The sequence below is a fragment of the Scardinius erythrophthalmus genome (assembly GCF_964197995.2).
Source record: "Scardinius erythrophthalmus genome assembly, chromosome: 5".
Classification (NCBI taxonomy): Eukaryota; Metazoa; Chordata; class Actinopteri; order Cypriniformes; family Leuciscidae; genus Scardinius; species Scardinius erythrophthalmus.
This window is the reverse complement of record NC_138225.1, coordinates 47810138-47835004: the sequence shown is the minus strand read 5'-3', so window position 1 is coordinate 47835004 and position 24867 is coordinate 47810138. Positions and strand designations below refer to the sequence as shown.

The window sequence follows — 24867 nt, the reverse complement described above, 5'->3', positions numbered from 1 at the left end:
ACTACTCATTACTTATCTCATTATTGGTGTCATAACCTTTGTCAACCATCATTTTCATTTTTGCTGTTCTGCTGCTGAAAATGTTCATGATGTAGGGGGAAAATTGTTTAAAAATAGGCCTAAAAAGAACATATAACAAAGCCAAACTGATGCAAAATTTATTAGTGTAGGTTATTCTGGAAAAGAACTGTGTACTCAGTAAGAAACCATTTGACTGAAATGTCAATGGATTTGAAAACACAGTGATTAGTTTTTCCTCATGACAACAACCTGGTGCACTCAGAGGTTCAATGGTGTTCTATATAGAAGCCTAGGGTAATTGACTCCATTTTAAAGAACTCTATATTCCAAAAATGTGAAATGTCTTAAAAGACTGCAAATACATTCATGTTCAGGTTTACAAATTGTTTAATTAATAAAATTTAATTAAAAAAAAATGTAAAAAAAAATTTAAACCAAAACTAATTAATTAAAACTAAATCCACAAAATGATCCCATGATGGGAACCGTTAGTGGTTCAACGGATCACAAAACTCACGGTTCGGATCATATTATGGTTAAGTCACGGATCATATCTTCTTTTGGATCAGCAAAAAATAAATAAATTGGGGGGTGGGGTAATTTAGCTTTCCATTTATTACTTAAAGGGGTGGTTAAATCCCCCTTTTTACAATATGTAAAATAAGTCTCTGTTGTCCCGGGAGTTTATGTGATGTTTTAGCTCAAAATACCCCACAGATAATTTTGTACAGCATGTTAAAATTGTGCCTTTTTGAGGGGCAGTAAAAACGCGTCGTTTTGTGTGTGTCCCTTTAAATGCAAATGAGCTGATGCTCCCGGTACAGAGGGCGGAGCTTCAAGAGCTTGTGTGTGTGTGTGTGTGTGTGTGTGTGTGTGTGTGTGTGTGTGTGTGTGTGTGTGTGTTAATTAATCTTTGTTTAAGCTGTGTTTTGTTGTTTGATTAACATGAAAGACAACAGCTGGTATTTGTAGATTGCTGTCACTTTAAGGCCCTGTTTACACGAAAACGCTCGCGGGTGAAAACGTAAAAATATTTTATCAGATGTGCCCTTCGTTTAGACGGCGACGGCATTTTCGGGGCTTAAAAACGCAAAAAAGTGAAACCACACTCCAGAGTGGAAATCTTAAAAACGCTCCACCATCGCGTTTCCGTCTAAATGGTAAAAACGCAAAAGTTTGCTAGACAGTGAAGGCACCAATCAGTGCTTCACATTGCCACCTAGCCGCCTGGAGTGCATACTACATTGAATTTCACACACTTTTGCGTCACCATATGCACGCAGATTTCCCCCCCATAACACTCGTCTAAACGCAGAATAAAAAGTGATCACTTTTGCGTTTTCTCTTCAGATCGTTTCCGTGTAAACGTAGCCTAAGACCCCATGCACACACAGATCCAGTATAATGATACACATCCGATTTCTTTCTAAACTCGTTCAATATTGTACAATATTGCACGTTTTCAACGCCAGAGGTCGCATTTTCAAAACAATAAAAAAGGCGAAGATTGATGACGTTATGAAGGAGAGTGGAACAATGGGAGAAGTCTTTTTCACTATCCAGAGATGTATGGAATTCACGAATCATGTTCACGGATGAGGTTTTTGTATTACCTGTACATTTTAACACGCTATTTTATGTCATCATAATGAATTAGCTGCAAGGAACGATAAATGTAATGCTATTTTAGCCTGTTACTGATATGTGACTATTTGTCAAATGATTTGGTTGGTTAATGCTGCGCAGTTTTACGTGTTTAAAACAATCGTACTAAAAGTAAATTTGAACGAACCCACAGTATTTGCAAGTAATGGCTAAATAATTTTTGTGCAACACATACTGTATTTAGTTTCACTGCCATAGAGCTGGTAAGTCCCGCCCATCCGTAAAACCCCAAGTGGACCTCTAGGTTGAAAAATCGTCAATGCAAGTGAATGGGAGAAAATAATTATTTTCTGGTCCCGTTGGAATTATGCCATGAATGTGAACATATGTTGTCTGTGAATTTTTTATAGAATTTTTCATGTTACGAGTTTGACAGTATATGGTATGATTCTTCAGCTAGCAGTTGTGGAAAAGACATAACGAGAAAGACTACGTCGCCTATGTGACGTCACCCCATAAAGTTGACTTACCCGTGGTTTTCGCCAACCTCAACGATTTTGTCCTCTCCCTGAAAGAAGGCGGTGAAGTGCACCAAAGACACAGCCATGTTTAGCGGGATCCGTGAGCTAGTGTCCGTGTGTGAGTGGTGTTGACGTTTCAAACGCGTCGAAAGCAGCGAAGAGTTGTAGTCCACAAAGTGCTCTCACACAAAGTCTAACCGTATCAAACTTCTACCCGCTAAATTGTAGCATTCTTTACACGAAAAACTATATAAAAAATTCACAGACAACATATGTTCACATTCATGGCACAATTCAAACGGGACCAGAAAATAATTATTTTCTCCCATTCACTTGCATTGACGATTTTTCAACCTAGAGGTCCAGTGGGGTTAGCGGAAGGGGCGGGACTTACCAGCTCTATAGTCTTGGTCACCAGACATGATAAAAAGCGTTACTTAGACTCCAGAGTTGCAGTGCAACCAGGGAATCCCTTTGGACTTTGAGATTTTCACAAGTGCTTCCCAGTTTTTTAAGTCTGCAAAATGCTTTAGATGGTCAGAACGTGGGCAGACTGTAGGCGGTCTGTCTGAGACTGTGTTGGTTATCAGTTTAGAAATTAAATGTCTTGGAATATTTCATAATCTATTATTGGTATTCTTCTAAACTAGTTCTTCTAAAGACAAAATGGGGTCATTTAGCATGAAGTGAAAACATTTGTAGTACTGTACCTCTCTCTGTTCACTGCAAATCTTGCAAAGCCATTGAGCCTTTTTTTGACTTCCTGGTGTCTCGATTCCACATTTGGTGCACACCTTCTGCAACACAAACATGCATAGGTATAGAACAGGTCAAACAAACACAACCTGATAACTATTGTAAAAATAAGATTACATTATTTTAAGAAATGCTTTAAGATTTTTTTATTTTATTTTTTTAAATGGGAAAATGGCAACTGTCACTTGTAGAAAGGGGCACTAGTTAGCGGACTGTGTTTGGAGTGAAGTGAAAAGGTTATTGTTAGCGCTGTCTGAGTGCAGTGAAGCTCCGGCCTCAATGATTACAGAGAAGAGCTGGCACTGCTTTTGGTACCAGCACAGTGCTAGTTTTAGACTGCTTTTATTAACCTTTGTTTGAAACAAGGTCTTAGACACGTTATTTGCACATCCCAATTTTAAAACCCCCATCGTGCACGCCAACTACTGCTTCCGTGTCCCATCCTGGTGTGATTCTCCTAATGACTAATTGGGTCCCTATCACAATATATTAAAATACTTTTTTCTCTTCTTTTTTTTTTTTTTTTGAGAGAGAGAACAGTGGTGGACGAAGTACACAAATCAAGTGCTTGAGTAAAAGTACAGATACCCTAACATTTTACTCCAAAAAAAGTATCAAGTACTCCTTTTCAATTTTACTCGAACAAAAGTACTTGATTATTAATATACCCAGTAAGTAATAATAGTAAAAAGTACTGATTAATAAATGTTTATTTATTTAGCAATTTTATATACACCATCCTACTGCTGAAAATATGTGTGGGGGGAGGAGGGGGTTATAATGTAGTAGACAGACAGATAGAGCTCAGTCTGACATCATTATGAATTAAACGTACAGTATGGGATTTTTTCTCCACTAGGGGTCGCTAACCTCTTTACAATAACAAAGGCGTAGTTTGATGACGTAACACATGCTAAGAATTATGGATCTTGTCGTCAACGTCAAGCCGGCCGATCTAATAATGTTTATGGTTGACTGAATACATCGATGCTTTTATCATGACTGTGATATAAAGCAGTTCGGGATTGCTAAGAGACAGCTATCAGCTCCACACGCGACGAGAGCTCCCGCGGATATAAAAGGAATATGGACATTTCATTCTACCGAACTACACGCGAGTGCAGAATTACTCACAGGTCAGTTTATTAGACAAATTAAACTTGTGAGGTAACGCAGCGTTGTTTCACCTGGTCCAACGTTACACTAGCACACTAAACTGCATTTGAATGTGTTGAAATGTATGTGTTAGTTTGTCTGTATGAGACTAGCAGTAAACTAGATCAACATTAGAATAACATACAGATCATATTCTAACATTTTATCATTGTTGAACTAACGTTATATAACATTGATTAGTTTTATGTAAATGTGCTCACCTGTTTAACCCTCTGGAGTCTGAGCGGTTTTCTGGGCCCTTGAGATGTTCTGACATGCTCTTACATTTGTGCTTTTTTCAGTTGCTTATAAACATATTAATGGCAAAGGTGTAAATTCACTCTATAAAGCACAAACAGGGCTACCATAATATGTGAGCCACGTGTATGTACATGTTTTAATTTTTGAGAGAATAATGTTTATGCGTGGATATTGAAAAAACTAAAAACTAAAATTTCTGAATTAAGGCCACAAAACACATAGTAAATATGTGTCAATAAGACTTTTGACCAATGGATGTCGTCGCCTATAGTTTTTTCTTCAAAATTATGTGAAAATAGTCTTGCTTTATCGTTCAAATAAAACCATACATTGATTTAAATTGATGTAAAACAGGTTTTGCTTGGAAAGCCAATATGCGAGGGGGCGTGAACGAGGAGTGGTTTTCACCTGAATTACCACCCACTCTGCATAATGATGAGCCATTCACACAGGTGTGAAACTGGCTGAGCCACAATGCTTGGACAAAAGATATTTAGAAGAAGACTTATTGACCATTTAAGATTTTGCTTACATCTATCTTGTACATATGTTGTGCTATTTTATTAAAAAGGTTACAATTACAACAATAATTACAATTTCAACAATATTTCAAGTGTACTCTTTCTTTGTAAAAAAAGAGAAAGATTATAGGCCTACATTTTATCTATGTATTCATTACTTTGAATATAGCCAACATTGGAACAGCTAACATCTTAGTTGATGACTTTATTTTTGACAAAAATATTAGGCTATTTTATATATAGAAATTGCTAAACAAAAGCTTATTTGACGAGGCAGTATATTCTACAGTAAAAACTGTACCCAAATCTACTAAACAAAATGTTGTCTTTCATATTTCGCCTGACTGTAAAGTTGTTTTCATGAAATATTAGGGCATATAAATGTTAATTTGCAGTTTACGTTGCTTATACAAATAGCCAACATTTTATTTCAACATATTTCAGTCGATTTTTACTCATCTCAGTATAGCAATACAGTTTGCTAAAACATCATCATTCGTTGACGATAGGCTTATTTACTTTAAATCCAGGAAAGTTGTTAATGAAAAAATTATTAAAATTAAGATACAATTGATACAAAACGAAATTCGTTTTAAAGAAAGGATTTGTACTTTCTGTTTTGAGGTCTCTGTGAAAGTTTGAAAGTCTTTTAGTGTTTTTTTTTTAGAGCTCGCGTCCATAATGGAGAAAAAACAGAGCGCATGCCGTTCATTCGTCAATAAACAGAAACCCGAGAAGGAAAAACTTACTAGTATTCCTCAGCTCGTATTCCTCGTATTCCTCATTATTCCTCACAGCGCTGCAAGACGGTGTAAGCAAGTAATGTTCTGAATAAACTTGTGTTTTGGTTTTCTCGAGCTGATGGGGGCGTTCACAGGATTGCGCGGATTACCTCAGCCATTTGCGTTTGAATAGCGCACGCTCTCCGTGGGCGGAGTAGCATTACAATTGAATTAGCTCTAATTAGGTCGACTGGAATCGCTCTCTTTTAATACAGATTTCACAAGATGAGAATATTTGTTTTTTATATAAATTACTTCATTTAAAAGAAGAGATTTCAAGCTTCATAAAGACATATATCACTTGTATGTGTGAGAAGTATTCACTGAGTTATGGTTCATTTTCGGACGCGTTTCAGAATGGACTACACGGACAGAGAGAAGGCAGAACTCGCTTCGTGTTAATTTTTCTTTATTTGTCGAAAAGCACAACACTATGTTTTTATTGTGAGTATACACAAAAATAATACACATTTAACAGAATCGATTGATGTATGGAACTCCTATGGAAAATCAAAGTCAACAGAGTATTCATGAGTTTCTTTTACACTGATAAAAAAAAAGCGAGCTGGTATCGCCGGCGATACCGTCGACCTCAGGGGGTTAATAAAGTACATGTAGGAGCGGTTGAAGTCTCGGACGTGGAGCTCTCGTTTATATACTGTCTATGGGAGCTCTCGGCATCTCGAAAACACTGCGCTGATATTGATTCTCGTTTTAGTTCTTTTTTATCCAAAGTCTGCTTGCCATGGTCCATAATGTTTGAACAAAACAACAACAGCGTGCAAATAGACATTGCGAACTCCACAGATGTCTGCGTCTGTCGCTTTGGTTAATCAGAGGGCTCTGCTCATAGCTCTGGTTACCATGGCACCATAGGCGGAAACCAGGGACAACGCGGATATGACGCCATTGACTGCGACATAACGGAAATAAAGACACGGTCCGTGTCTTCTAATTAAAATATTAATTTCTCTGGATTTAGAAGTTAATTGGAACTGTCGGGATAATGTAAATACACAACTTTAAAAAATATATAACATAGATATAGTGATTTTTTATATTTTTAAAGCAAAAAAAAATACATATTGTGCCTTTAAGTAGCCAGCACTAGTCAATGTCCTCACTGATTATGCAGACACATAATATGTATTGGTTTTATTTTATTACCAGAACCTGTCACACTACTACTGATAATTCAAGTGTGCAAACAAGAGGAAAAAAATAAATAAACATACACCATATAGTATATAAAAACGAGGAAAAACAAAATGTGTGTAAATGTGTTGACAAATAAACACAGAATACAAAAACATCACATAGGGCAAAATGTGTACACTATGCAAACATACCAGTTTTTCATCATTTGAAGCTACTAAGGGATGGGCATTCATTTGAATTATTTTAACATTGTCTAGTTTTTACCAAAAACCTTCCCCATTCGGACGGTAATACACACGTGGATATGTCCACATTCAAGCACTTCATACAATGGGATTAAACAGCTCTCCCTTTAACAGCAGATTTAGTTTACAAACAATCGACAGTCGTGACCTAAATATAAAATTCATTTACAATAATAAATCCTAAAATTCGGCATTAGTAACGTTTTGTGCCATCAGTCGCGCACGCACTCAAGCTCGGAGGACCTCCTGTTCTTGGCTTGACTTGTGAATTTGTTTGATTGATAGATACTTTATTAATCGAAAAGCGCATGTTGTCTACTGTCAGCGGCAATTTGAATGGTTTTGATAGAGCAAACGGTTGAAGAGTTTTGGTAAAATAAATACAGCTTGCTGGTTTGTGTCGCGACGACACAGCCGGTTCTAAAGGGTTAACAGGAAATTGCATTGTCACAGCAGCTTCATCAAACACACACACACACACACACACACACACACACACACACACACACACACACACACACACACACACACACACACACACACACACACACACACACACACAAACAGCACCACACATAAACCAGTCATTTCCGACTCTATACCGATAAAAATTTTAAATAAATTTTTCTTTTTAAATTACAAAAAAAATGGTCGCCAACATCCTCAAAATAAAAATGTGCAAATGATGCTAAGTGCAAAACTAGACTGTACTAGGTCCAAACTGTATACAGTAGCAGTGATGATTATAGCACATTAAACAATCTGGCAGCAGCCAATAGGAAGGACTTCCTGCTTAATTCAATTAACATTTATTACATCAAAGCAGCTTTATAGGAAATGCATGAGTCCACATTACAACTTAGAGTGATCTGTTATCAGAGGTAACTGTCTAAGTTTAGCAGACAGTTTTTAAGTTTAAACAAATTACAGTTAGCTAAAAAATGTATTAATTTAAACAATGTAATACTTTAAGGCAGAAACAATGAGCTCATTGAAGTAATACTTTTTTGTTAACAAATGATTATGACATACAGGTTTATCCTCCAAGTAGCATAAACCTGTATGCATTTCTTTCTTCTGCTGAACACAAGATATTTTGAAGAATGTCAGTAGCCAAACCGTTGATGGACCACATTGACCTAAATAGTATTTTTTTTTTTTTTTTGTGGGGTCCATCAACTGTTTGGTTACTGACATTCTTCAAAATATCTTCTTTTGTGTTCTGCAGAAGAAAGAAATTCATTCAGGTTTGAAACAACTTGAGGGTAAGCAAATGATGACAGAATTTTCATTTTTAAGTGAGCTATTCCTTTAAAAATTCAGTGAATTATTAACGCATCTCGCTCTGATCATTTGAATCATGGAGTTGCTGACTCGAGAACAGATGCATTCAGATGAGTCCAAATCACGAATTAATCGTTCAGTGCGATTTGCAAACTGATTTAACAGGGTAATTGAAAAACATTTATAATTGAAACTTGTTCACGAATCGGACATCGCTCGGGTCTCGGAGCGGGTGACGATTTCTTCAGTTCAAAATAATGAGGAAAGGCAAGATTTTATGAAATGTAGGAGTAAAAATGTAGGAGTACAGTATTATGTTTTGGAATGTAGTGATGTAAAAGTAAAAGTTTTCGTTTACCAGATGCTTTTATCCAAAGCGACTTACAAATGAGGAATACAGCAAACAATTCATCGTGAAGGGGCAATTATACACAAGAAGTGCTCAAAATACAAAGTGAGTAGCATTAACTAGAATAGGGAGGGATTTAAAGGAAAGTAAAAGCATAGTATTTTTTATGATTAGGTTAAGAGCTCACAGAAGAGTTGAGTTTTCAGCTGTCTTTTGAATATTTGCAGGGATTCTGCAGACTTGATTAATTACTTTGTTAATAAATCTTATTGTGTTTTTGGATCTTACACTTTATGGAGTATTTTGTGTTTGTTTTATTAAGTTTTCCTGATATTGTATATTTTGTAATGCTCTTCGTGTCTTTATTTTTATATTTCTTTTAAATTACCACATCTAAAGCACTGTATGCATCTTTATTTAATTAGTTTAGGCTACACTTTATTTTAAGGTGTCTATGTTACAGTGTAATTATACATTTAAGTACTGAGTAATATTAATTAACTACATGTACTTACTATAGGGTTAGGATTGAGGTTTTGATTTTTGATTAGCTGCATGCAATTATGCATTATTTATAGTTATTACACAGTAACTACATGTAACAAGGACATATTTACATTATAAATATGTGCTTAAAACAACATACAGGAAAGTGTTATATTGTGCACCACTGTTACTTAACAGTTATTTTTAAGATTACATTTGATTTGCCAAGTTTACCTGCAAGATAACTGGAAATTACATTTTTAATGTGGAAGGAAAAAACATGTCCATCCTGCAATCGTGCTGATTGTGAGAAGCATCGTCACCCTCCACACTAAAATTAAATTACAGTGGGAGATATTACTGTAGACTCTGAAGGCTTGGTTTTTAAGAATCAATTTGAAGTTGAGGGCTGTGATACGCCGTAGTAATAAGAAAAGAGAAAGAACCTTTAATCAGGCTTTATGTAATAGAAGACAAACACTAGATTGAAGTGCAAGTAATTTAGTTTCAGCAGAACTTCTATACACTAAAATTGCTTTGAGATAGAGTGAGCGAGGGAGGAACAGAGAGAAAAAATCTGTTCAATTTCCGTTAAATACTTCTAAAGATCCCTCTGTGAGCGAGAGCCATCTTTAAAGCTGCCGTAAGCGGTTTAATACCATGCATAAAATGTCCTTACTGCCTGACAGATATCACTGAAATGGGTGTCTCGAGAAATCGCACTTCACTCTGTGACAGCTCCAGGCTCTACAAATGGAAAAAAATTAACCTGACTGCAGCCTGCATGACTTAGCCAATCAGAAAGCTTGGAGGCACCCCTCTGCCAACCTCAGCCAATGGAGTGAGTGTGGGATGGGACTTTATTTATTTATTTTAGCTGAACAATAGTATAAATGGAGAGTGTTCTGAAACAGTCATACTTAGTCACCATGAACTCAAAATGATAAAAAAAAACAGCCTGATAGTTACATTTTTGGGTGAACTATCCCTTTAAGCAATTAAGCAACTACAAGACTTTCAGGAAAAGTTTATAAGAACACACTAGCATTAAATGAGAAAAGAACAAAGTTGTGAGCAGTGAGCGTTTTAACACGAGCTGCCAACAGATTCAAAATCTATATCGTCTGTGTGCAGCGTGAACAGTGACTGCTGCGCTCTCTTTGTTGTTAATGAACACCCCTACTCAAAACGGCCAATAGAAAAGCAATAGGCTACATTTTTTTAATGAACGTTCTGGTTATGAACCTTGATCTGAAGGAGAACACAAGACATCACCTTAGGTCAGAATTAGCGAAAAAAAAAAAATATCTAATTTATCATCAGATGGACAGATCATTTCTCAGGGGAGGCAGGGCTTATCCTAGGGGAGGCACTGCCTCCTCCAGCCTCCCCCTAGACACACCCCTGGAAAGGAAGAGCAGGTTTTGCATTCTGTGCCCAGGATAAAATTAACATTATTACAATGCATCCCCATTACACAGATATAATGCATGCTCTTTGCTATAGTAATTACAGTGGAAACTATAAGCTCAATTTAACAAACAAGCACCTATTTGTCAAGCAGATAACAGATTCTTAATCATGAGAATTAGTTTGATAAGTTGATAAGTTGCAATGAATGATCCGCACTACAAAATGTAAATGCTGAATGTTTATGTTTATTGTTGACAATACACAATCACATATTCCAAACAGGAATGGCCTTAAATAAGAAATGTTTTTTTGCGTATTACGTGGGCGCGGATTATTTAAATGAGTAACATTGTGACTTCATAAGATCCGGAAAAAATCGTGCTGAAGTTTAAACGAGCCGTTTGTTGTAGTTCTTGGAAAGTGGATTCTGCTAAATAAAATATCTTCCTTTGAAGTGACTTTGAGCTTTGTAACCTTGCCGATCTTTTATATTCCCTAACAGCAACATTACGCAATAGCAAAAAGTGGAAAAAGTGGAAAAGCATAATAGGACCCCTTTAAAAACAGCCAATGATCAGGCTCGTTTATGTCCTGTCAATCAAAAGGGTGCGGAAAAATGTGTCAGACTGCAACTCATATGCTCATGAAGAAATTCTCTCGTGTTGAACTTAGGGCAAGTTAACATGACAATAACGCATTAAAAGTTAAAAAATAGCTAAATATAAGTAGGCTATTTGAGCCTTGAATCACCCATTTTTCAAGCCAGGGTTCCCAAGTCCACGGTTTTTCCCAACAGCAAACATTTTTGTTGTGCGCCTCCCATCCATTGATCGCAAAATGTTTTGTGCTTAGTTACTTCTGCTAAGAAACAAAGTCTCATCTTTCAAATTGTGTCCATTAACACAAAATTCAAACAATAAATGGCTTTATGACACTCTTAAATGACCTCAGGTCAAACAGCCTTTTTTCCACTTTAATACAAGTTATATTTCGAAAAACATGCATGAATATCAGAAGGTATGTTTAAGGATACAGTACAACTTACCAAAATCCATATCATGTCTCATGTAATCACTCAAAGTTTCAACTGCAGATATCAATAAAACAGCTTGTGAACAATGTCACTTAACATTGCATTTACTTAGGAAAGTCATCCGGTGTTCAGTTTGTTAGTTAGCTATAAAAAGACACTAAAGGAGTTTATTTACTTTTAATTATACATGCATGTTTGAATAAATTTGCCATGAAGTCAAGTGATTATGAAAACTACCTTATGTGCAATACACATTTCAGTTTTTTGTGTGCAATTATTATATCTGAAAATAAATAGCAGTTGAATATTATACCTCTGTTGTGAATTGTAACCTCTAATATTATAGTGTAGCAAATGCAAGGGTTATTTTGCAGCATTATTTGGGAGAGATATCTTTTTTCTTAAAGGTCCCATGGCATGAAAATGTCACTTCGTGAGGTTTTTTTAACATTAATATGAGTTCCCCTGGCCTGCCTATGGTCTCCCAGTGGCTAGAAATGGCGATAGGTGTAAACCAATCCCTGGCTATCCTGCTCCGCCTTTGAGAAAATGAAAGCTCAGACGGGCCAATCTGGAATATTCTCTATATGTCGTCATACGGGGAAAGGTTACCTCCCCTTTCTCTGCTTTGCCCGGAAAGAGAATTTGGCCCGCCCATGAGAAAATGAGTTACGCGAGCATGATATATTGTTTTTTCCTCGAGAGACATCATGGTTTGCAAACGAGCGAAGCATGGCAGTTGCTCAGTGTTTGGATGTACAAATGAACACAAAAGTATTTTTTTAGTTCTTTCATCCGAGCCTCTGAAGAACCAGTGGGTTATGTGAATTTCTGATGTGTAATTATTCAAGTTCAGACAGATAATCTTTGTTTATGCATCAGTAAATCAAGCCAGTGACTAAAATATCAACTTCACATTGTTTCTCTTAGTAGGATGAACATAATCTTATTTAAACTGATTAAAATATACACAGAAAGCGATCAAAGAACAATCCCTTTCCAATCGCCCAAGCTGTCAATCACAGCGCGAGTTTATCTGGACACTTGCCAAAACTCGTTATGACATCAATGACACTGTTACACTGCACAACGAAGCTCTTACTGTACTTACCTCATGTTTGCATTGGTGAAAGAAAGCATTAGTGAGGGTGCAGAAACTGCGTTGCAATAAGATCGGTGAATCTCTAATTGGAATGTTATTTTTTATTACTTGGCCCACCTGACCCGCGGATTATACGCAGTGTCTACGGATATAACCACGATCGGCATATTACTACTGTGCACATAATTTTTTCAGATTCATGTACCTTATAATCTTTAATCAAAATAACTTTGCCTCCCTATTGCAGTGGCATCTCTTCTCTGATGCGTTTACAACCTGCCACTCACATGAGATCGACCAATGGCAAACCATCTGATCAATTCCTATTGGACAAAATCAATCCCCAGCCTACATTTTTTCTTGGACGGACGGACGGACAAGATAGATAAGATAGGATAAGATAGATAATATATACGATTAGATAGATAGATAGATAGATAGATAGATAGATAGATAGATAGATAGATAGATAGATAGATAGATAGATAGATAGATAGATAGATAGATAGATAGATAGATAGATAGATAGATAGATAGATAGATAGATAAAAAAAAATTAATTAAAAAACTTCATCACAACATTATAATGTTCAGTATAAAAATGGATAATTTTAAGATTGCACTTAGTGTTATTAATTAAATTATTAGTGTTTATAGATTAAAGTCAAGCGAGTGTTAGATGACAGCAAAGGTAATCTAAATGTAAAAATAGATCAATCGAGCATGCATGCACAATTAAATATTCAATATCAATCAATACAGATAAGAAAGAAAAAAAAATTATCTAATGAGCTGAAAACAGATAAATTGTGCATCTCATACTCAGTTATGGTTTGTTTCTCACCCCAAGTATTATATTTCAGCATGTAACTCAATTTGTACCTCAGAGATTAATAATACTTCAAAACATGCAGCTCTTAGTGGAATGATACTTTTTAAAGCAAAAAGTTTTTTTTTTTTCACCTGGCGGATGACAAAACTGCTGATAATCAGCCTAGTAACAGCCTAGCAACCATCCAAATCAGAATATCAACTTGCTAAAAGCCCCTCTGATGACCATAGAAGGCTGTAATGCTCCACTACTAATCTAATTTCAGCAATAACCCAGCATCAGATCCATATGGTATATGATCAACACATAACTATTACACAGATTGTAATTTAATGACTGAACACAGAGGCATGATCTAATAGCAATCTAATAACAATAATGATCAATTCATTAATTTCCCCTCCACTGTGATTCCAGTGAGGTTTAGAAACAGCAGCTGTTGAGAATGATCACAGGTCATGAGAGAGCAGGAGTGATGTGAGCTCGGGCTCCGTGTAACAGATGCTCTCTCCTCACTGGCACAGACCTGCTGTTAAGGACCTCATTCAGTCTTTAGCACTCCTTAGTCCTGTGTCAAGTCACAGTGTGTGTCTGTCTCGAAGTAAACTACAAACTGTAATCCCAAAGTTCAGTGGAAAGTATCTGTCTGATGCCAAAATGTTCAATGACAGTAAACTATCGTTTATAAGTTACACACTGCCCTCTTGTGGCTTGATGGCTTTTCTAAATTCTCTAAATTGATGATGTTCAAATGGTGCACAGAAATCTTAAGGTATGTTGCTTTTTAAAAGAATAAGCATGTTTAAAGAAGGAATATTGTACAGAAAAACCCATCTGACTAATAAAAATAAAAATAACGTGGTTCATCCTGGTCTGCCCTAAGCACAGATCTTAATCTAATCAGAAATCCAAAACCACAATACTTAAAACCCATATTAAACTCCTGAGGGAACGCATGATGCATGCTCTTCAGGGTTTTTTAAAACTTTTTTTAATGCAGTATATATTTAATGCAGTAATTATTGTAATTAATGGGGTTATTATTGAATATTTACACAAATTAGATGTAGATTTCAGACATCTTCACTTTTATCATAACCTATAGGTTAACTGAGTGAAATCATTCAATTTGATTTCAGTGTTACTATTATGACGTATCTTCAATTGAAAATATGCCTGTATTCAAGTTATACAATATTAACTTTCAGATTAACCTCTTTTACTGGAATTCTGCTTCTGTTTGTCATTGGTTATTCAATTATTGTCAACTAAATTGTCAAAAAATTTTACATAGTGTATTTAGTATTTTACATTAAATGACACTTGAAAAAAAATATATAAATATTAATAATGAAGATTATTAATAATAGTACCTTGATTAATAATCAAGGTACTAATTAGTAATATTTTACATTTTGTGCTATAACAACTAAATTAGCAAATGTTTCTATGATAACACATTTGCTGATGCATCATCATCCTGCACATGCTAAACTTATATCTAAATATGTTAGTTTAAAAGTAAATCCACATTTGTTCTTAAGGGGGGCATCTTCCCCCATGTTACCCTACAGTATACACATGTACTGTGCACAGAATGCAAATTTCCTGTATGCATAGATACTTTCAGACCCTCCTTGAATATACAGCTCTCTGCTGCCACTATGTGGTGTCTCAGAATCACTGCATGGGCCCAAAGATAGTAACTGCAAATGACTAAGCACTGCAGTGAGTGTGAATGGTAGAGAACATGGTTATAACATATAGACTAGTTTGTACCATGCAGCAGTCCAAACAGAGGACGGACGAAGAGCCCAGCAGACCAAACTCCTCTCCACACAGCAGACACCGTGAAAGGCCATTTCCCACTGCAGACCTCCTCATGTTCTCCAGGCGCTCCACTAGACCCCTGAAACACACACACACAAACACACTCATCTTTATTTAAAAGAACATAACTGACATATCTTTACATATCAACTTAAGGTGTACACCTGCTGTCACTGTGAAATCTTTTGGTCCTTTAAGACTGATATCCTAATTATTTGGGGTCCCAGAGACCCCCTATGCTGTATGCTGTTTTTTAATATGTATAAATTAACTTATTTAATAGTGAAAAAGATGCATCATGGTTACCACAAAAGGTCTCACTTTAGATTAGGGTCAGTTCTCACTATTAACTAACTAACTATTAACTAGACTTTTGCCTCAAACTCCTAATTACTACTTATTAGTAGTTAGTAAGGTAGCTGTTAAATTTAGGTATTGGGTGGGATTAAGGGATGTAGAATATGGTCATGCAGAATAAGGCATCAATATGTGCTTTATAAGTACTAATAAACAGCCAATATCCTAGTAATACTAGTTAAAAGTTACCCTGGAAATCCAGAGTTCTCGCGAGAGCACAAGTTGAATTTGCTCAGCGAGTTTACTCTGGTGTCGAGTAATGATGCTCATTAAATATGCCCTTATATCCGAGCTGCACCAATCACATCGGGTTATCTGATATAGGCGGGCCAGAGGCGAGATGACGACAGCGCTGTGACGTCGAAGTCATTAGTAAACTTTGCAAGATGGCTATGGATGAACACCAGTTGTTTGAAACGGCTTTGGCCGCTACAATGAACGAGTTAGACTTGGCTTTTTATCTAAAAGAGGAACAGAAGACGCAGCTCGAATCGTTCCTTTGCAAGAAGGACGTTTATGCTGTTTGGCCGACCGGATACAACAAGAGTCTAATCTACCAGTTAGCTCCGCTGGTAGCTTAGCATATGGGGCTTGTTGTGATTGGTCGTAGTGTTATCCAATTGCGTGCAGTGAGATTTTCAAATGCATGCTTGGTGCCGCCCCTCGAGCTGGCCGATTTTCATTTCATTAAACTTTCAGATTTAGGTCTGGATTTTCAGGCCAGTTAAAAGTGAGAATTGGACCCTGAACTAAAGTGTTACCCTACAACAATATTGGGCAGTTTTCAACATTGATAATATGATATGTTTTTTGAGCAGACTTAACACTGTTATGCCACCTCAGTGTTTCTTCAACTATTAACAACTTGCATCGAAGAAAGGGCATTCTACTGAGACTGCATTACTGTCTGTCACAGAAGCCCTACGGATCGCAAAAGCTGCTTCCAAATCCTCAGTCCTCATCCTCCTGGATCTGTCTGCTGCCTTCGACACTGTGAATCATCAAATCCTTCTGTCCAGCCTCTCAGCACTGGGCATCACAGGAACTTCACTCCACTGGTTTGAGTCCTATCTCACAGGTAGGTCCTTCAAGGTCGCATGGAGAGGCGAGGTATCCAGAGCACATCAACTGACCACAGGGGTTCCCCAGGGTTCAGTTCTTGGTCCCCTCCTCTTCTCCATCTACACCACATCACTGGGACACATCATACAAGCACACGGCTTCTCCTACCACTGCTATGCTGATGACACACAGCTCTTCCTCTCGTTTCAACCAGATGATCCCACAGTAGCTGCACGGATCTCAAGCTGCCTGGCAGACATCTCGACGTGGATGAAGGAACATCACCTGCAGCTCAACTTGGCAAAGACTGAGCTTCTCGTCCTCCCTGCCAATCCGTCTCTACAGCACAACTTCACTATCCAGCTAGAGTCATCATCAATCACCCCATCAAAGTCGGTGAGAAATCTTGGAGTAACGTTTGATGACCAGCTGACCTTCACAGATCACATTTCAAAGACAGCTCGATCATGCAGGTTTGCACTGCACAACATCAGGAAGATCAGGCCTTTCCTAACTGAGCATGCAACACAACTTCTCGTCCAGGCCCTGGTCATTTCTAGGCTTGACTACTGTAATGCTCTTCTGGCCGGACTTCCAGCATGTGCAACTAAACCTCTACAGATGATCCAAAATGCTGCAGCCCGTCTCGTCTTCAACGAGCCAAAGAGGGCCCACGTCACTCCTCTGTTCAGCTCACTGCACTGGCTACCTCTCGCTGCTCGCATCAAGTTCAAGGCATTGACGCTTGCTTACAGATCTATCACAGGCTCAGCTCCCTCCTACTTTCACTCACTCCTACGAGTCTACATCCCTGCCAGAAGCCTACGATCGGCCAACGAGCGACGTCTCGTGGTTCCATCCCAGAAAGCCACAAAATCACTTTCCAGAACATTCTCATTCACAGCTCCATGCTGGTGGAACGCTCTCCCCACCCTCATCCGGAATGCAGAATCCCTGACAACCTTCAAAAAACATCTGAAAACCCATCTCTTCCGGGAGCACTTAACCTCATAAAAAAAAAAAAAAAACACCTCCCCTTTCCCTCTAAACCTCACTTATCGGGCTTATGCTACTCTGAATAATGCCTGAACTTTGTATCTTGAGCACTTCTTGCGCTGCTTTTTGTTTTTTGCCTCTTCATGATGACTCGCTTAATCTAGTCCTACTTTGTAAGTCGCTTTGGATAAAAGCGTCTGCTAAATGACTAAATGTAAATGTAAAATGTTCATACGTTCCGTCTAGAACAGAAGAACAAGCCTATGATTGAATCTGGAAATAAAGCAAAAAATATTAAAACATCTATCATGAATTCGATCTCACACAGGTTCATTAATAGAAGTTATGACTCCACCACATGCGTGACATTCTTAACCAGCGTGGTTGAACGACCACTTTGCGACAGTACGGTTTCGGGAAACAGTCGTGACTAGCTGGTTGATTTCTTTAATGATGCATCGTACTATGGAAATTAAGCAGCAAGTTACATTGTTGTACGGGAAACGAACCCCTGGTCCACTGATTTGGATGGTGACTTGATAATGCCCTTTAACCACAGTTCGAAGTCTTGGTGTTCTGCTTCGACTCCACTCTTCCATTTAAAGATCACATTGGTGAAGTGGCAAAGATAGCTTCTTTCAACCTACATAATCTTTCTTGTCTTCGCTCCTCTGTTAGGCTGCGTTTACACTTGGTATTAAAATGCGATCACTGTGATCCGATCAAGCAGATCGGATCATAAGCCAATCAGTACACATTCCGATCAGAAGCGCGTTTACACTTGTCTTTTCAATGTGTATGTGGACAACATCCGGATACAGGTTGCATGTCAATGCCAAGGGTAAACGTAGCCTTAGTCAGCAGGATGCCGAAACGGTTATACATGCCTTTGTCACATCTCACCTTGATTACTGTTACGATTTCCATGTGTATAAACTTTTCAAGGTACCAATTCTCAATTACAAAGCTCTTCCTAACCTTGGATGGTCCTTCATATTTATCTGACTTACTTCAACCTTATGCTCCTGTTTGTTCCTTAAGATCTTCTAGTGCAGGATTGTTAGTCACTCCTAAGTTTAGTCTGGTCAATATATGGGTGCCAGGTCTTTCAGTGTTGTGGCTTCTAGGTTGTGGAACGTAGTTCCTCAAAACATCCGTCAATCATCCTCCCTCTTAAAAAAAGGTTTTCTCTCTGTATATCATTCTTCAGCTTTCGGTCTGTAAATTGTATCTTGTTATGGATAGCCTATATTATTTGTTTGTATTCCTAACCTAACTTTGTAAGTGACCTCTGTATTTTACTCTTCAGCACTTGGTATGTTTATTGTGCTTTGTTATGGATCTTTATTTGGTTCTGTTCCTCTAACCTATCTTTGTAAAGCGACCTTGGGCTTTTGAAGGGCGCTATATAAATAAAAATGATGATTATTATTATGAGAATAAATCTGGATCGTGTGACACTGAAGACTGAAGTAATGGCTGCTAAAAAAATTACGTTTTGCAATCACAAGAATAATTTACATTTTAAAATGTATTCATATAGAAAAGTAATTTTAAATTGCAACATTAGTTCACAATTGTACTGTTTTAAGTGACGTCTTTCAAAAACATTGATAAACCTCACAGACTCCAAACTTTTGAAGAAAAAAAGAGAAAGTATTACATATACTATATATATCTTAGGCCCAGTGAGACCTCAAACAGAAGTCATGTTTTTTGATGTGGCATTTAAAAAAACTTTTTAAAACATGAAGCATAAATCTTGTTTATAATCAATTAGGGAAAGTCATTAAGCCAACATGACAATATCAATTATTGTTTTTTGAGCTATTAAAATTTAAATCCCTTTAAATTCAGAATTCACGTCAAACACCAGGCTCAAAGTGTTTATCTGACTGGAGGCATGAAAAAGCACAAATGTGATGTAGTGTGATAACGTCTCACCCAATCCGGTGTTGCTCAATGAGCTCGAGCTGCTCAGCGCGGTGGATGACACTCATGATTAGATCCAGCTCGGTTTTCTTAATTGTCTGAGCTTTCCTCTGTCTCTCTGACTGAAACGTGTGGATAGACCAACCTGTATGTAACCTGGGTGAAATCCAGTCACATACAAGAGAAAAAAAAAAATCACATCAGAATCAGATCAGTGAGAAATGAATTGTTTTATTAATGCAAACATGTCACATTAAAAAGACTTGTCTATTTCAACACACATTACATTGGGTGGTTTGTCAAATGACATGCTGAAATACAATTTGCGCAACAGAATAAAAAACAAAAAAACACCTACTTTGCTCGAAGCGTTAGTTGTCTGTCATTGGGACAAACCCACTGCTCATTCTCACTGCCAAACATTGTGTCTGTCATGTTTCACTGTAGAGCTGTAATAGAGCAGAATGACAAGTCTAAAATCATAAAATAATCAGGTATTTTATAGAGTAATAGGTTTGAGAATGTAATCGTCAGCATATATATAGGTGAATGAAATAGCATTCACCTTCAACGTCACAGCCGTTCATGGGCTTTGACAGGTATTGTCTGTTCGTTGTGATAGAGCTTACATTCATTAATGTGAAAGTGGAAGGACGCGGCTCAATTATTGGATTATTCGTCTCACAACACCTGCCAAATGAGTTTCAGAGACCAAACACTAAGACAAATTGTGCTGTCTGTCTAACATAAGAGTCACTTAAATGGAATAATATTGTATGCATACTGCATTTACATTTAATAAATAATTGATGAGTTGCATGCAAGTTAAATAAATAGTTGTGTAACAGAAACAATCCCCACAATAAAAATATTACATTGAAATTATTTATAAATTGATATAGAATGTATCATTATTATTATTATTATTATTATTAAGAGGCCTTAAATCACAGGCAAATGATGGGGACATCATTTACTGTTGACACAGCATTCATAAACTTTCTGCATCACTACTCATGTACTGTAACTGTATTATGCATAAATTTAAGTAAAAGCATCTACCTGACATTCTCTCATTCCCTTCCTTTCTAACACACACACACACACACACACACACACACACACACACACACACACACACACACACACACACACACACACACACAATCTACCCCTTTATGATTAACCAGGGCAAGTGTGTTTACTTTTCCATGAGGAGAACTGCATTTTATTTGGCTCCGCTGCACAGGCCTCGGGCACAGATGACAACAGCTCCAAAAAACTACTTTGTTACACACAAGCACACTTCACAGTAAAGCATTCCCTCTCAAACTAACACCTGTAATTCCAGAGAGAGAAAACTTGAAAGCTGCAAACCCTGGTTTTTCCTTGAAGGAGTAGAGATATCAAACATTCCCTTTTCCTATTACAACCTCCAAGTTACACGTCCAGTAGGATATCAGAGAAAAAACACACACCTCTAACTATTACATTAACTACAGGTCTCTGACTCCAGGCAAGGCACCTTTTTTGAAAACATCAACAATCAGGCATCTATTCAAGTCCAATCCACTTAAATGCTGATAGAAAACAGGCACAGACAGTCAAGAAAGAGTGTTTACCTTACAAGAGGGCAGACAAAGTGACGTTACTGCAGGCTTTGTCTCAGCATAAAAAAGTGAGAGTAGAGGAAACAAGGCAGCAGAGGAGGAGGAGGAGGAAACTCCTGATTACACAGATCTCAGATCAGGTTCGTGGCCTCTCTTGCAATGGGTCAGGTCACATGACCAGAACACATTTCATCCAAAACATCCTGCTCCTCCACTGATTACAGTGATTGAATAAAGAAACAAAAGAGTGACGGTGATGAAGCGAAACGGAGACAGGCCACCAAGGTGCTAGAGGCTAAAGGCTTTACTATTGACCTGGCCTTTAAAAATCAGTCAATATAACTCACAGTAATCTCATTTGCTTGGTCTGCTGAGGCACTTAATCGTTTAGAATAGCATATTAAAGGACGACTACGTTGTAAAACTTCTTGTGGAAAACAAAGTATCAGTGGTGGTCATGCAATTAAGTCGCATGGTAGATCAACAGTTACAAAGATCTCATACAAACCTTATGAAAAGTGTCTGATGCCCTCAGCTAGCTAGTAACTACAGAGCCGAGTTAAGGCTGCTCTGACTGTGCCTGCTCAAAATTCTGTGTAAAGACATATAAAAGCCATACTAAATTATGCCTGCTCAGACCCACCTAGCCCCAAAGTACCGTATACAGTTGTAATTGCTGTGTAAACCAATTTATGCTACCTCAGAGCAACATTTTAACTTACATGTAGTCTGATGCCAAACTTACATTGCAAAGGTGGCATAAAAGCACTTCTGAAGTGGCATTTAGGTGTCTTTACACCACTCTCAGAAAAAAAAGGTACAAAAGCTGTCACTGGGACAGTACCCTTCAAAAGGGTTCTAATATGTACCATTTAGGTACTAATATGTACACATTTGGTACCAATATGTACATGTTTGGTACCAATATGTACCTTTGAGGGACTTAAATGCACTTTTTAGGTACAAAGGTGTGCCTTTTGAAAAGGTACTGCCACAGTGACAGCTTTTGTACCTTTTTTTTCTGAGAGTGCATTTAATGCTGCTCAGATGAATGCATTTATACAATGATTATGGCTGTATGCTTTGATACTAGGGACTGAGCTGGGTCAGAGCAGGATTAATTCATTCTTACTTTTATGCTTACTTTTATTTAACTTGTCTGAGTAAAGATGCCTTGGGTAAAGACTAAATGCCTGTCATAAAACTGTATCTCAAAGGCATCTTTACAATTTTTTTTTTCTGCACATCTTTTTAAACAACCAAAAATGAAAATTCTGTAATTACTCACCCTAATGTTGTTCCAACCCCGTAAACTTTCGTTCATCTTCGGAACACAAATTAAGATATTTGTTTGAAATCTGAGAGCTGGCTCACTCCTTCATAGGCTTCTATGTAATTTCATTCTGCCGGCCCAGAAAAGTTAATAAAGACATTGTTAAAATAGTCCAGGTGATTACAGTGGCTGAGCTTTAAGTTTATCAAGCGACGAGAATATGTTGTGTGCGCAAAAAAACTAAAATAACGACTTTATTCAACTATTGATTTTCTTCTGTGTGGGCGTCTGACGCGAGTTCACGAGAGCGCCACGACGCATGCGCGAGAACTGAGAAGATGACGCTCACGATCATTTGATGGGAAAGTGTGAAAGGTAAGCCATTCATTTTGCGGCATTGGTAAGGCACTTTTACGTTTTCTCGTTGGTTTCTCACGATTCGGACACCCAGGAAATGCACACTTTAGAACCATTTTAACCACTACATACATCGAGTCCCATCTGCGTCATCTTCCCAGTTCTCGCGCATGGGTCGTGGCTCTCGTGAACTCACGTCAGAAGCCCACACGTAAGAAAATAGTTGAATAAAGTCGTTATTTTTGTTGTTTTTTGCGCACAAAAAGTATTCTTGTCGCTTGATAAACTTAAGGTTGAGCCACTGTAGTCACCTGGACTATTTTAACAATGTCTTTACTAACTTTTCTGGCCCGGCAAAATGAAATTACCTAGCAGCCTATGAAGGAGTGAGCCAGCTCTCAGATTTCATCAAAAATATCTTAAATAGTGTTCTGAAGATGAACGAAAGTCTTGCGGGGTTGGAACAACATAAGGGTGAGAAATTACTGACATAATTTTCATTTTTGGGTGAACTAACCCTTTAAGGCTGCTCTGTGCCTGCTCAAAATTATGTGTAAAGACGTAATGCAGCATAAAAGCCAGACTAAATTATGCATGCTCTGACCCACCTAAGCCGCTTGTAGCAAATTTACACTGCAAAGGTGGCACAGAAGCGCTTCTGAAGAGGCAATTCTTTACTCAGACTCAAAGGTGGCATAAATACATTTACACAGCATTTTTAACTTTTTATACAAGGGGCTTGGGTGGGTCAGAGAGCCTACATAATTTAGTCTGGCTTTTACGCTGAAGCTTGAGCAGGCACAGAGCAGCCTTAACTCAGCTGCCTTTGTATAACAATATGGAGGTAAATTTGCTGTGTAAATGCATTTAGTCCACCTCTGAGTGTGTAAAGAAGACACATAATTGCCACTTCAGGAGAGCTTCTGTGACACCTTTGCGGTATAAATTTGCCATCAGATGCACCCTATAACTTAGGTTTTATTAGCTTGTTCGAATTATTTCAGGAATTCAGTCAATAAAAAAATAAGCCAATAAAACTCTATTTGCACACTTAGCCACTCTTGTAAATGTATGAATGTCATTGCCAAATAAACAAAAAAGAGTGTAATTTACTTACAAGAAAAATAGCACAAAGACATTTTTCAAACTAAACACTTTCACAAAAGAAGTTTGTTGGGCTTTAAATGATAAAACAACAAGCACATAAAACTACTGCATTATTTTCTAGTGACCATGTTCACGGTTATTGCTTCTTAATTATGATTACTCTGCTAGCACACGTGTAAACACTAAAATCACCTTGAGAGCAGATGGTTAGAAATAAAGCGTCTCAGAAAAGAAAGTGAAAAAAACTCTAGCATCATTTACATGGTTAAATATCTTGTTTGTTATCTAATGCAATCCTAAAAATATTCTTTAAAGTCTATGCAAAAACCGTGAATTTGAAAATGTCACATTGGTTTTGCTAAAAACAAGCTTTTATTCCCAAACAAACAACATAAATGATAACAAACAGATGGTCTAAAAACACAGCAAGTGCCAGCCTTACCTTTGAGACGTGGTGTTTCCATCAGAAACAACAGGTTACTTATGTTCTTCACAAATTCTGTTCAGGGCGGTCGGACACAAACCCCCATAGGCAGGTTCCAAGTTGTGCGAAGGCAAAAAGGTAGCAGGTGTCACAGAAAATCCAGTGGATAATAGTGTGAAGAGGTGTTTATTGTGCGAGCGCGAGTGCTTTGAGGTTTGTTGGCCGCTGTGAACTTGAGCCACACGGTTCAGTTTATTTTCAACTCTGTAAAAAATGTGTGAGGGGAAAATCTGAGGTCACACCTTCAGTTCCTACTACAGGCACAGCAGATGTTGGAGAGCTGACCACGTGCTCGCTCCCGGGCAAACGCGCGCACATATATACGCGGCGCGTGC

At 37.6% G+C, this 24867-nt stretch overlaps 1 protein-coding gene across 1 annotated transcript in view; it reads right to left on the bottom strand.

The window, feature by feature from the left end:
* doc2b (double C2-like domains, beta) overlaps positions 1–24867 on the bottom strand; it is a 243922-nt gene extending 219055 nt beyond the window's left edge. Inside the window, exons 1-5 of the mRNA XM_081366887.1 lie at positions 24491–24867; positions 20060–20150; positions 19714–19857; positions 15304–15433; positions 2858–2944 (exon numbers count right to left, since the gene is read on the bottom strand). Of these exons, the coding sequence (XP_081223013.1) occupies positions 2858–2944; positions 15304–15433; positions 19714–19857; positions 20060–20136 (438 nt within the window). The 5' untranslated portion in view covers positions 20137–20150; positions 24491–24867. The remainder of the gene's footprint in view (positions 1–2857; positions 2945–15303; positions 15434–19713; positions 19858–20059; positions 20151–24490) is intronic.